Source organism: Myzus persicae, unplaced genomic scaffold, assembly GCF_001856785.1.
Source record: "Myzus persicae strain clone G006 unplaced genomic scaffold, MPER_G0061.0, whole genome shotgun sequence".
Classification (NCBI taxonomy): domain Eukaryota; kingdom Metazoa; phylum Arthropoda; class Insecta; order Hemiptera; family Aphididae; genus Myzus; species Myzus persicae.
The window spans coordinates 80799-95382 of record NW_019101601.1 but is presented as its reverse complement, the minus strand read 5'-3'; the positions used below and the strand labels follow the sequence as shown (position 1 = coordinate 95382).

Below are 14584 nucleotides of genomic sequence, written 5' to 3'. Positions count from 1 at the left end.
TTCCATTTGTTTTTGCGGTTCGTGTTTTGGAGTCATTAACTCGGTCGACGGCTCGTGCGAGTGCGCGAGTGCACGTGTCCGTGTGCCTGTGTTGGTGTACTTTACCGTTGCGGAGTCCGTCTGTCCGCTTGAGTGTGCGTGTCAGTGCGTGCGCGCGAGTGTTTGAGAGCGTACGTATCGTGCGTGCGTGCGTGTGTGTGTGTGTGTGTGTGTGTGCGTGTGTGAGTGTGTTGCGCGTACGACCGTCGACCAGTCGACGCCGCCTCCGACAGTCCGACGTCAGTGTGCCGCCGCCGCAGTAGTAAATCGTTGTCCTTCCCCCCGCGGAACCTCACATTTGTTGTCTTTCGCGGTACGTTTTTATTCCGGTCGTTTTGTCCGCGCCGCCACCGGCTCGAACGCGAATAACAATATTATGTCCTCCTGACCGAACGGACGGAATACGACGACATATCCAGCGACAAATATTCACCAGCGCCGCGCAACACTTTTCGCGGACAAGCGGCGTGAAGCACAGCCGTCGTCGATCGATCCGGATCTCACCTCCCCCTCCCACCACTACTGGGGAAGTGCTGTTCCTGCACGTCATAAGCGGTAAGCGCACTGTTCCAATAACGGACGTGATAATACGAGATATAATAATAATGATAATTAACGTTTTGACCAACGGAACCCGCCCGGAAACGCTCAAAAGCGTCGTCGGGTGAGGTGCGGGGCGGTGGGGCGCGCCAAATTTCCGTGTCAAGCGTCAGCGTCCGCTGTCGGTTCGTCCGTTTTTTTTTTAATTTAATAATTTAAATTTTCGTTTTCGCATCCTCCTCTTCTCCGGTCACCGCCGCCTACTTTTTTTCACGCCGTAGTTTGTGTGTGTAAAAAAATTCCGTCGCATAGCGTGTATGCGCGTGCGCGTGAAGATTTTTCGGTTTTTTTATATCCCGTCGTCTCGCAATAATTTTTTGGCCCGGTCCGGCGTCAGCGCGTGAAGTCCTCGTCCCCCGCACGTCGCTGCTTCCGATTTACGAGCACGTTTCTTTCTCGTCCTTTTACGGCGGTATTATAATAAACCAACAACGGCCGTGCCTGGGTGTGTCCGCACAATTACTAGTTACTGCAATCCTATTAGGTATTTCTTTTTTTAAATAATTGATAATATTTTATTAAAAAAATACCGATATTCGCGTATACTGTGATAGTTATGTATCATCGTTCAGTATAATATAGGACAACGAGGGTATGTGCATATTGTATAATTACTATCATTACCTATTACAAGATTATTATGCGATCCATGTTTGTGTACAATCTGTCGTGTTACAATGATTATCTGCAGACGATTGACCATCCTGCAATATTATTTTTTTTGTCAGGTTGTTGTAGGTACTTAAATTATGAAATTGAACTCCCGTATGTCGTTTTTAACCGATACCGGTCGTCTTGACCGACACAGGTACATGGTTTTTGATCGATCACCCTGCTGACGCTGAAAAATATTTGTCATTTAGGTTCAGGCGTCGCTCTGTGATCAGTCATCACATGCTGTAACCACTTGTCTACTTGTTGCCTATTATATCTGCCTACACGAGATATTGTGTTAAATGTCGAATAAATTACACATCTGCCTCATTGTTATTTTACCTACCTATCATTAAATTGCAATGTTTTCTTTTTACTTTACATAATTTGCTTATGTACCTATTTACTCTAATTGTCTTATAATTTAATTACATAAGTAAATTAATGGTTATGTAGCTATTAATATTCATACATATTAGATTGATGTACATTAAATCTATAATGAATTTCCAATAGTTTAAATAACATTAATATTATCTAATGATGTAGACAATTACTTATAACTTTTTGTACATAGGTAACTTAAAAACCATTAAAATTATATGCTGTAATTTCTTATTATTTATAGTAAAATATTCTCTTTTCTTTCATGTACATTATGAACATTCTTTTAATAAATTAATCTATTTGTTTTGTTACATCAAATTTAATTGTTGTATGTAGGTATCATAACATTTAGCTAATGTATGTAAACATCTTTCTAAACATCTAATTATAATATGCTTATTATACCATGCACAGAATTTTTATCTAAACGTGTTTATACATGGTAGGCAGCTAAATGATTAATTACAATAATCATGCAGTAGTGTAGTAGATAGGTAGGCAACTCAGCATAGTACATTTAGATTACTAAATAATGAATAGCTCCATATTTTTTTAAGACTGATATTATGTTAACATAGATTTATATTAATTGCATTGGGTACCCATGTAAAACAAAATTATACCTAATAAAGATAAACAGTATTAAGAATGAACTAAACGAGCTAAAGATTATGAATAAGTGTTTTTTTTTTTAACATTACCTAATTATAAATATTTTTTTAGATAATATGAGGTCAAAGCTTATTTAACTATTGGTAGTAAAAATATAATATAACTTTATGTTACTTACGTCTGTTATTAGCTCAAAATATTATCTGTTAAGTGGTCTGCGGACAATGAAATAAATTTTTTTATTTGGTTTTTACATTTTTTTAAAATTCTATACTTAGGTATGTTTATTGTATTTTATTTCCAATTATAAGATACCTTGTGTATGATAAAAATTGTTTAAAATGCTTATCTATGTAGTTAGGTATATATGTAAATGAATGTCTGTATGTTCTTTATGCCTTTCTAAACGTCTGGACTGATTTTGAAGAAATATTTTGTGTGTGCTTGAGTCGTTCCCTGAATGATTTAGATTCACAATTGGACCCAGTAGATGGAGCCTGGAGTGTGCTCAAACGGGGATTTTGATATTTATTAAGGAAATATTTGTTTATAAATGGTTGCTAATTGGTTATGGGAAAAATATATTAAGTAGAAATTATAAAATAGTACCTATTTTTTTTGTTCGTGAGTTGCAATTGGTCAGATATAGTACGCATCTAGCTGCGTTCTACCTAATAATATACTACTTGCATTATCACAAGCAAGTCTCATATGGAGTAGGCATTTTTAACAGGCAACAAAGTGCATAGAAGCAGCTAGTTATAAATAAAACTAGGGATAGAAATTCAACAAAAATAGCTTAAACATATTAATATATCATGTATCTAGGTATTTTATTATTAATTAAGGGCTCCTTAGTACCTGTGTACCTACTAATTGTACATATAAACTTAACATTAATTTAAAAATATGGTCATGCATTTGTATTTGTCCATTGGTCGGTTGTGTTTTTATTGCCATGGTTACCAATAAATGAAAAAAGTATTTTTTGGCTAAAGTCTGATTCACAGTCTTTTATCATATTCTGGTTTTCCGTAGTACCTATCATGGTATCATTTAATATCCATGATCTACCAGGAAATTTCCAGAGTTGGGTCGAGTTCAACTCTTTGACATGACGAAACAGACAACATAACTGTGAACCCGGCTTTACACTTTTTTTTATTGATTTAATTATAACTTTGACTTTTGATCAATTATCATCACTAATACTCAAGTCATGGGTGGTGCGAGAATATATTGAGCTAAAAAGTAGGGGTAACCGTAGTGGATAGATGTGCTGTTATTAAATATTTCAAGAAACCAATAAATTCCAAAAAGTGTGTCATTGAAATATTATAATATAAGCTTTAATTAAATAAAATGTTATAGGTACAAAGTACCTACTGTTGGATTATGTATTAACTACTTATATTTTTTCCTATGCCTTCCTACCTACTTGCATTAAAATTATATCTTTTTATATATTTAGCGTTTTGGAAATGCCAATTTTAATATACCCATTTGTTATATTTCATATTTTATGCTCATGAATTAGGTACATGTTTCAATGGGCGCAACTTTTACAGTTTTTATAGTGCATTGTAAATATAATTTGTTATAATTAATAAACAATTAAATATGATAAATGATTATATTAATAATGCTATTAAAAAGTTATACCAAATATTATAACATTGCTACATTCTAATATTCAAATTTAAATAAAAATATCTATGATTCAATTTGTCAATTTAAGTCTTCTTCCTCTTTCTGTTGAATATTCATTAGATATACTGATCAATAATTTTATTAAAATTAATTTTAAAAGTCTTTTCAATATATAAAATAGCTAAGTTATTAAGTCTTTCTTGGTCCATGGTGTTTTTTATTAAAATTTGTTGAGGCGACAAAGAGTTAAAAAACAAAGCAAAACTTGTGGGAATAGAAAGAAAACATTTATAATTAGAGTATGCTTGGTGTATCAAAAATATGTGACAGAAAATAAATTTTCTAATAAATTTACAAAATACTAAATAAGGCATTATCCCTTTAAATTTTTAGATTTAGCAGTTGTCCCTCCACCAGTTTATGCCTATGCTTATTTCATTTGAGTACTTAGTAACAAGTTGTTTCCTAATTAGAACTCTAACCTTCTTTTATTTAGGAGGTAGGTAGACAATAATAATGGAATTTGTATGATTATATATTATTAAGGTCAAAGTATAATAATGATATATTAGCATTTCCTAATGATCACTTATTACAATGAACATTATCATTCATTAATGTATTATAAAAACAAACACAATAGATCACTTTCTATTTTATGATTTTCCTACTATTTACTATTTAGTTATCAGTGCAAAAACAGAATTTTACTTATAAATAATCTGGTGTACAATGTACCATGATAACCTCATTCATGTATTGAATATCAATAATCTCAGACATAAAAATACTTAGTAGTATTAAATAAGCCATTTTTGATAGGCCTTTAAATGTTTGTATAAATTATAAATATTTAAATTTAAGTACAAGAATTATAAATACAGAAAAAAATATGTTTAAAAACTGTGGTACTACTTAAATTGTAATTGAAGACCGTGAAAAACAGTGTCTTATATGGAAATTAAAAAAAAATACATTATGTCCATCATGAAAAAAAAATTATATTAAGTAGGTAGTAAGCAATAAACATTACTAATAATATTTCTCAACTTATATAAGTAATTGTGCGTACCTATTTAATATACATTAATGAGTACCCATAGGTATTATATAAATTAATATTAGGTATTGTATTAAATCCACATTAATCACTATATAGGTACGGTACAACAGCAAATAATTTTTAAACCCTGAAAACTGTTTTAAATTTTTTTTGCGTTTTACAATTTTAAACGAGTAATATTTTTTGTTTAAAGGTATACATTTTCAAATACCTAATTGTATTTAAGACAAATTATGTACTCAATAAATGTAAATGTTTTAGGATAAAAGCTAAATTTACTTTTTATTCTTCCAATTACAAAGCATATATTTAATTTTAACTTAAATCTACTAAAATAATATAATTTGTGTAAAAAAAAATGCAGTTTATTTAGCCGTCTTTATACATTTGAAATATAATTTGAATGTGTAAAACACCAAAACCCATGTGAAACTGTTGATATTTACTAGTTGATAAAATATGTGAATACAATATTAAATATCTAAATTCTATGTATACAATTAATAAAATATTGTTATGTAATAAGAATGTTATATACCAACTTAAAACTGACAAATGGTTATGGATAAAAGTGAATTATGTATTCATATAACTATTATACACATTACTTATATCTTTTTTGTTTTAATAGGTTAAATAATTTTTAATTCTAAAAATATGGCTGACATAGAAGCTGAACCACCACAGAGCAATGGATATGCAAATACAAATGATGATGATGATGAACGTGGAAAAATGAGACCAGCAGACATTGATGCTGTGAGTATTAGTCAAATTTTGTCAGTTAAATTGAGATTATGATAAATATTTAATTAATGGTTGCTTATTATAATATTGTAGGATGTTCGAGAAATGGAACGACGGAAAAGAGTAGAAATGATTATGAATTCCCGTTTGTTTCGCGAAGAACTGGAAAGAATAATTGAAGTGCAAATGAAAGATGGTGGTTCTGTTCCTGCTGGGCTTTTACAACAAATTTCAGAAATGATGGGTGGGCGTCCATCTGGAGGTTCTAAATGTTAGTATGGTATACTTTGTTAAAAAAAAAGAATTTTTTCTATTAATAATTAGTACTATTTATGCTTATATTAAAAATAACTTATGATTGTAGCTTCGAATTGTGTGGTTCCAATTAATGATATTCGTGGTGTAGAAAGTATGGGATATGCCAAAGGTGAAAAAATTATCAGATGCAAATTAGCAGCAGTATTCAGATTAATGGATTTATATGGCTGGACCCAAGGAATCTATAACCAAGTTTCTGTAAATATAAGTTTTATTACCATTGCTATTTAATTTTTTTTAAATAAAATTAAAATTACCAATGTTAGATATTCAAATAAATGTTTTTAATCAAAAATTTGAATATTGCCTGTTTGTTGGTTTTTTTTCTTATATACTATTTTAGTTATATATTAATGCATTTTAATCATTGATGATAATTTATTTTTAGGCTCGATTAAATCAAGAAGAAGAACATTTTTTAGTTAGCCCATATGGTCTATTATGTAACGAAGTGACAGCTTCTAGCTTAATTAAAGTGGATATGCAAGGACATGTTATGGAACCTGGAACTACAAATTATGGTGTTAACATAACTACATTTCAACTTCACGCTGCTATTTATGCAGCAAGGCCCGATTTGAAAGCTATCATTGATGTACAAGTGTAAGTTACTTTTTCTGATTAATGTTAAATTCCATAAATTAATTCTTAATCATTTATTTGCAGAGGACCTGTTTTGGCTGTATCATCATTACGCTGTGGCTTATTGCACATAAGTAAAGAAAGTGCATTGATTGGGGATGTCTCACACTATGCATACCCAGGATCTACTGTAGATCCAGATGAAAAAGACAAAATTGCTAGAAGCTTAGGGCCTATTAATAAGGTATTAAGTGCTTTACATTAAAGCTTTTTTATTTATTTATCCACATATTTGTTTTTACATAGTAATGTCATAATTATGTTTCCACTATTGAACATATTACCAAAGAGTTCTTTATTTACTAGGAGAAGTTAACCTTAAATTAACAATGTTAACACACAATTATTTCTGTAAATTCAATATTTTTTGTTTAGGTTATTTTTTTCACTAATCATGGTGCAGTTTGTTGTGGTGAATCAATAGAAGAAGCATTTTACAATGCATATAATATTGTAACAGCTTGTGAAACACAGGTATACTTTATGGTGTAGTTAGTGGTTTTATTATAATTTATTTATACATTCTTTATTACATTTTAGCTGAAAGTATTACCTGCGGGATTAGATAACATCATGACAATGACTGATGAACAATGCAAATTCATTTATGATGCTGCTAGGTTTCCACCAGAAGGTACTGTACCTTCCCCATTACCTGCAGGAGGAGCTGTTGCAGATAAACGCTGGAGAGTTGGAGGTCTTCAATTTGAAGCACTTATGAGAATGCTAGACAATGCAGTATGTTCTTAGATAAATAATTAAAACTTACTAAAATATGATTAAGATATGCTTCGACAGGGCTCATTAACAATTATTAAACACTTAATTTTCAATCACTCTTCTAGTTCAATAAAGCTCAACTAATAAATGTTATCTATCAATAATTGAAATTTGTTATTGTATGTATGTTTTATTTACAAGTGTTTTACCTTTGAGTTTAATTATTTAATAGTTGAAATACAACTGTAAAATATACAACAAATTTGATGGAAATGAAAAAAAATATCAACTTCTTATTTATAAAGTTTTAGAGTAATGTTTGACATATAATTATATTTAAGTTTGACTATAACTTAAAATGAAGTTTTAAAAAGTAAATTTATATCAACAAATTGTGACTAGTGAAAGTAGTTGTTTTTCAACACAAAATAAAAATCCTAGAGAATTAATTGTTCTGAACTCATTTTTGCTAATCAAATTAATGCATGTACATACAGTTTTAATAATTTAATATTAATTTATTTCATAGGGTTTTCGTACAGGTTATATATACCGACAACCACTTATCAAAGGTGAACCCCCCCGCCCTCGTAATGATGTCGAGGTACCACCAGCAGTTTCTTCTCTTGGATATTTATTAGAAGAAGAAGAGCTATATAAAAATGGGTAAGTTAAGTTTTGTATTTATTTTCTGTAAATAATAACATATTGTTAAATCATTTACTTTTATTAGACAATGGAAAAAATATTATGATGGCCGCAAATCAACTGATAGAACCAAATGGTTAAATTCACCAAATGTGTACCAAAAAGTGGAAGTTCTTGAAACTGGGACAACAGATCCTAAAAAAATCACTAAGGTAGACACCAAAAATTAATATTTATGTATTCGGTTAACCGCAATTTTAATGAATACCTTTTTTATTTAATTTTAATTATTATAATTTATGAATTTAACCCAAAAGTAATATTTTAATTTTAATTGATACATTTATTTATACTTTATAATGTTTAATGTTAACACTTCTAACGGCAGTAGTGTTGTGTCTTAACATTTTTACATTGTTATTAGATTAAGATAGTATTATTAATCAATTTTGTTTTTATAATTATATTTTACAACACCTTAATTTTGGGCTTATCAAAACTTAATAACACTTAGTTTAAGTGCTTTTGACAAATTCTGTAATAAATTTTCGCTTTGCTACCAATTTATAGTTTATTGTAATTGAATCATAGAAATATATTTATAACATTCTGAAAATGTAAATTCACATAATTTAATTATACCAATAAATAACTACACATTTATTTTTGTTTCAAGATTTACTAGTTTGAGTCTTTCATATGGTATTTATTAAGTATGGTTTATAAATCAAACTATATAATGTGGTTAAATTAGGTTACACACTAAAAAATTCTTGTTACCATGTATTAAATAAATACAACTATGTTTTAGATACTTAGATAAGTATTGTTTGGTAATTGGTATCAATAGTATTTTTTTAGGATCTTTTATATTTGTTATTGTTTTTTCTTCCTCTCTCTGGTCTGACTTGATAACAAAACTCAAAATTGCAATTAAAACATGGGATTGTGGATGTTGCTCAATTATCATGCAAAATATTTGTAGTCATCAAAAATTATAAAATATTTTCTTTTTTTTCTGATTTATGGTAGTCAATATATTGTAATGGTCTGTTCTGTCCTACTGATTATATTAATTGTAATATGTAATCATAGATAAATTGCTCTTATTTTTAAGTTAAAATTAACTTAAAAATAAATTATGCTTGTATTATATTGTGTTTTTATACATACCCCAGAAAAAAATATACAAATTAAATATTATGGTTGTGTTTTTGAGTATGTTTTTCAACATAATATGCTGCTTTAACACCTAAACATAGTTTCTGCATCATACATCGTGTGCAAATAACTTGATTTAAGGAGAATAATTTGATATTTGAAATGTATTAAACAATCATACAAAAAGTATATATTATAGTCATAACATATTCATTATTTATAATATTATTTAAAACTAACGTTAACTGTAATACTTTAAATTTTAAAAAATAGTAATAATTTTTTAGTGGGTATCTGAAGCTTCTCCAAATTCAAGTACGCCTTTTAAAATAGAAGGACCTCTGCAATTTGTTCCAAAAAATACTAATCCAAAAGAGTTCAAAAAACTACAGCAGCAAGTAATAATAATATGAATATTTTATTTGTATACATAAGTTATACTTATAATTTTTTGTTAAATCCTAAGATTAAAGAAAACCGAAGAGCTGATAAAATTACTTCAGGGCCCCAATCCCAAATTTTAGATGGTGTTTCTTGGGAAGAAGCAAAAAAATTACAAGTATTAATTTAATATAATTTTTATTAGGTTAAACAAAAAAAAGTACTTGCATCTAACATTATTTTTAACTTAGGATGCTAACTTAAACACAAACAGCGACCAAGTTATTTTGGTGGGTGCTGCATCAAAAGGAATAATACAACGTAATTTTCAACATAACGCAACTGTTTATAAGACACCTTATGCAAAGAATCCATTTGATGCTGTCACTGATGAAGAAATTGAATATTATAAAAATGCCGTTGAAAGGAGTACAAGTGGTTAATATTTAAATTAAATCCAGTTTTAGTGTATAAATATTAAATAAAATGTATTTTCTAATGATAATTTATGAATTTTTTTATTTCTAACCCATAGATAAGGATCAAATTATAGATATTAAAGAACAATTGGATAGTGTTCACTTTTCACCAGCTAGGCAAACTGAAGCATTTATTATTAGTGAAACTGAAGATGATAGTAGAGCAGGTAATATAAGAATGAAAAATAAGTAAAATTCAAAATCTTAAAGAATTAATTAATTATGTTGAAACTAATTTTTCAGAAGCCAGAGTGTTGCAAGTAGAAAGAAAATCTGTGCTGAAACCCGACCAAGCTGAATTTGTTCTAAGTGAAGGTATGTTATTCAATTATACAACATTATTAGATAATTTTAATTCAAAATCCAATTGTTTATATAAGCTCAGTTCAGTTTCGTAATAGAATATCTTGTAAAATGTTTATAAAATTAATAAAAATGAACGAAGTATTCATATTTTTCAATTAATGTATTCCTGATATATCATTTTTAACTGTTACTTCATTAGATTTCAAAATAATGGTACGTTACTAGCTAATTATGGGGTAAATGTTTCTTTCGCAATCCATTTATAAAATCTGTAGTTAAATTTCTCTTCAACCTCTTTTATAGGAACTAATTAAAATACTGTAATATCTTTGATTTTATGTCTTAAAATAACTGAATTAAGTTTATTTATCAAAAGAACTTTTTAGTGGCCAGTAAGTAAGCTTTTTTAATTAAGATGTATTTTAGTGGATATTTTGACATTGCAAAAAATATGTTAAATGATACAGAATATTATCAACACTAAATTTATTATTCAATTTTTACTATTTTCAAAATGTATGTGCTACTTCTTAGTATGTCATAAATTTTAATGTCAATCTATGTATTCAATTATTAGTACAAGATGAGTGTGACATTAGTGATTATTCAGAAACTACTCTTTAACCTATGTGGATTACATTACCATCTACTGCTAATATGGTAAACGTTCAAGAAATTTGTGAAAAAAGAGACCGCGTAACAAGTAAATGCAAATTAAGTTCCTCCATGTCAAGTTCTTGTGAATATTGAAGATAATGTATTTGATTTTTGCTTGATTGAACTTTTAAAATAACAACACATCGGAAACCTGTTTTGATTTTTCCATAACCTTTTATCATTATTAAAGTTATTTAATCATGTAAGATTGTAAAAATAAATTATCAGTTTTAAAATTTAATTTCATCAATAGATTTATTTACTATTATTTATTTAGCCTTTTTTCTCTTTTAATTATTTTTATGTAACTGTATTAAATTAAATTTATCTTTTTAAATAATTTAACATATTTTGTAGATAAAAAAATTTTGATATTAAAACTACTTTATTATTTTATTATATTGTGTTTTCGTTTCATTTTCATACAAACAATAAATTATAAAATAAAATCATATTCAATTTATATTATTATCCAATAGTTAATTACCATATAAAATGTATTTCATGTTAAACCTCCAATACATTTATATTTATATGTATTTGTTGTCAAAGGTTTGGATCAGGATTTAAGATACTCGCCTTGATTATCCTACAGTTTGATTGTTTGTCTAATGCTTGATTCGATTATTTTGCAGAACTCTTAGGGCATCAAAATTTTCATTCGACATTATTAAGTTATTCTTATTTCTTGCAAATACTTTATACCATGATATTTTTAGATTATTTTGTTTTTCCTTAGCATTTCTATGTGAAAATTTTTCAAATTTTTGCTTTCGGGTATTTTGTATTAAACTTAAGTTTTAGTTGTGTAAACAATTCATAGTGTTGTACACAAAAAATAAGGTACCTACTAAACTCAACAACTAGAAATCAAAGCTTCCTTAAATGTGAAAAAATCAATTTGCATGCTTATGTTGCAGGCAGATAAATATTTTTACCAAACACCCTATGTTATGTACATCCTATGATTGTTACCATTAATAATTAAATCAATACAACATTTCATGTGGATTATTAAAAATTAAGATATGAATATATAATGTATTTACTTTATACATAATTTATAGGAGAAAATACATACAATGGTGACCAGTCAGATGCTCATCAAAGCACATTTTCAAGTAGTAAAGAGGTAATACATTATATTTTCATTTTATTTTTGTGATCAACAAAGTTTGAATCAATAAAAACATTTTTGTTTAAATATATAACAGGGATCACCCACTAAAGAAATGTCCACCGAGGATTCTTCACACAAGGACAAGAAAAAGAAGAAGAAAGGAATTAGAACCCCATCGTTCCTTAAAAAGAAAAAAGAAAAAAAGAAGAGTATTCCAGCCTAAAAACTATGTATGCGTAATAAAATGTTATAATATATAGTTGTATTCAATTTAGTATTAAGTTTCAACTTAACTGATGAAATCAATTTAGTGTTGTAACTTTTAAAATATATTTTATTTATTTATTTTAATTAAACTGTCTATTTTTAGAATATGCAGATAAACGCTTTGGCGAACACAGCTTTGGTCAACCAGCACTATAAATAGTCTGTAGCTCATTTAGTCATTCAATCATCTTTTAATCATTTTGGACTCGACGGACTAAACCATTTCAATTTTGACATCTGTGTCTATTCATTTTCGTTAAGTTAATAGATATTTATTTAATAAAGTGCATTAGACTTATGCAATTAGTAGCTAGAAAATAAGAGTAATCCTATTTATTTTTTAATATCATACGTAGATTTGGCCCTATTCAACAAATTAATCTATTATTATGATAAATATATTTTTTTTTTTAGCTTGTGAAATTATTGTTACCAAATTTGAAACTTTTTTTTTACATTTATTTCTATATTTATATAAATTATATAGATAAGCTTGAGAGTAATTTGAAAATACTCAGGAAATACAATTTACCAATACACAATTACATGTTTTCAATTTTAATTTCAAACAACTTATCTATACAGTATGTCCAGGTGACAAATTTTATTTTTAACATCTTAAACTATTTGTTTTTTTTCCTGTAAGTATTCTAGTTCTTCAGTATTAATTTATGTCCAATTTATGAATGACTGTGGGAACAGATTACTGAGAGTTATTATTAGCTAATATGTTACATAAAAATTGTAATTCAATTTTGGTCAGTTAATTTTAAAACTAATTATTAAACTACGGGTCAAACTAAGATCAATAGATGTCAAATTTGTCAAAAAAAAAATCAGTTCTTTTTATATGTGAGTATGTATTTTAATGCTATATATTATAGTATTGTACTATGAACATTTTTCCTAAAAGCATATTATCGTAATTATTGCATCTTGTACTTTTTGTACATTTTTAACCACAACATTATTTGTCATTCTCTTCAGCTTATAAAATTTTAAAATGTATAGTTTTTTTTTTACTAGAATTGTTTTTGAAAAGATAAACTATGCATTTAAATTTATTTTTGTAACATGGCTGCTAATACGGTATTTGAAACTCGTATATATAAATAATTATTTGTTTGTGATAAAATATATATATACATATATATTAAAACTACATTAACCGTTCATGTGATTATGAAATTTACATTGTGCATAAGATAAACTAAGAAAAATGTTGGTGCGAGTAGATTAGACAATATTATGCACTTCAATTTAGTTTTATCTTATAAAATTGTCTGTTGCCATTCATCCTTGTCTGTTTGTATCCAAATCATACTTTAAAAGGGGAATACTAAATATATATATATTTATATGAACATTCAGACCATCTATTTATTTTATTGTAATGTACATCACTTAGATTGTAATTTTATGACCATTGGCATTAATTGCCATTTTTTATGTTTGTAGACATTTATTTGCTATTATTTTTAAATAACAGCCAAATTGTAAAAACTGCCCTAATTAACAAATTATAATCGTGAAGAATTAATTATACTTTTTTATACCTATTTATTTGTTACAAAGATTTTTAATTACTATTTTTATTTACAAAATATATAAATATATATTCTCGGTAGTGATATGTAAAATCATATTAATTATAGATATATCAAAATGTTATTTATAACGTTTATTTCATTATCTAGTTCAATAATGAAGTCTACAAATAATTACAATCGGAATATACATTTATATATTTATATACACTCGTATAAACGCCACATAACTTTTTTATTATTTTCGTTACTTTTTTGCACAACAATTGAAACCTTAAACATTTGTCCGTAATAATTGTTTTGCGAGGCTTAGAGAATTTTGTAATTATAATATATTTATTTAATATATAAAGAGTGTATTACGATTGTGTTAAAATGTACTGCAAATCTTGATAAATGAACTAGGTAGCTTAAACTTTCTATGTTGTGAACATTTATAGGTGTATACAGTAATTTTTTTTTATGTTAACGCCTGCCACAAACGCCTGGTGTGTATCTATTGCAATAACACAATAAGCCAAGTTTGTTTTGTATTTTTAATTTTATTTCCTTTGCATATTGATTTCACGATAATTATTAAATCTCC

At 27.7% G+C, this 14584-nt stretch overlaps 1 protein-coding gene across 3 annotated transcripts; it reads left to right on the top strand.

The window, feature by feature from the left end:
• Positions 1-210: 210 nt before the first annotated feature.
• Positions 211-14313, top strand: LOC111029813 (protein hu-li tai shao). Of its 3 annotated transcripts, none has more exons than XM_022308996.1 (18): positions 218-594; positions 5637-5764; positions 5846-6023; positions 6117-6268; positions 6459-6673; positions 6737-6896; positions 7088-7186; positions 7253-7450; positions 7962-8098; positions 8166-8292; positions 9529-9639; positions 9708-9800; positions 9874-10060; positions 10158-10268; positions 10345-10416; positions 12132-12196; positions 12279-12414; positions 12555-14313. In XM_022308996.1, exons 2-17 carry the CDS (start codon positions 5663-5665, stop codon positions 12405-12407), a joined length of 2136 nt encoding a protein of 711 aa, XP_022164688.1. In that variant the 5' UTR covers positions 218-594; positions 5637-5662; the 3' UTR covers positions 12408-12414; positions 12555-14313. The 3 variants fall into 3 exon arrangements, with proteins under 3 accessions (XP_022164690.1, XP_022164688.1, XP_022164689.1); XM_022308997.1 differs by lacking the exon at positions 218-594 and adding an exon at positions 962-1123; XM_022308998.1 differs by lacking the exons at positions 12132-12196; positions 12279-12414; positions 12555-14313 and adding an exon at positions 10985-11111 and having other exon boundaries at positions 211-594.
• Positions 14314-14584: the final 271 nt, after the last annotated feature.

Bases quoted from the DNA above. Each gene is read 5' to 3' on its own strand.
- LOC111029813 (XM_022308996.1), top strand. From the start codon at position 5,663: ATGGCTGACATAGAAGCTGAACCACCACAGAGCAATGGATATGCAAAT. The intron at 6,269-6,458 runs GTAAATATAAGT...ATTTATTTTTAG, and splicing joins GAATCTATAACCAAGTTTCT to GCTCGATTAAATCAAGAAGA. The intron at 8,099-8,165 runs GTAAGTTAAGTT...TACTTTTATTAG, and splicing joins GAAGAGCTATATAAAAATGG to ACAATGGAAAAAATATTATG.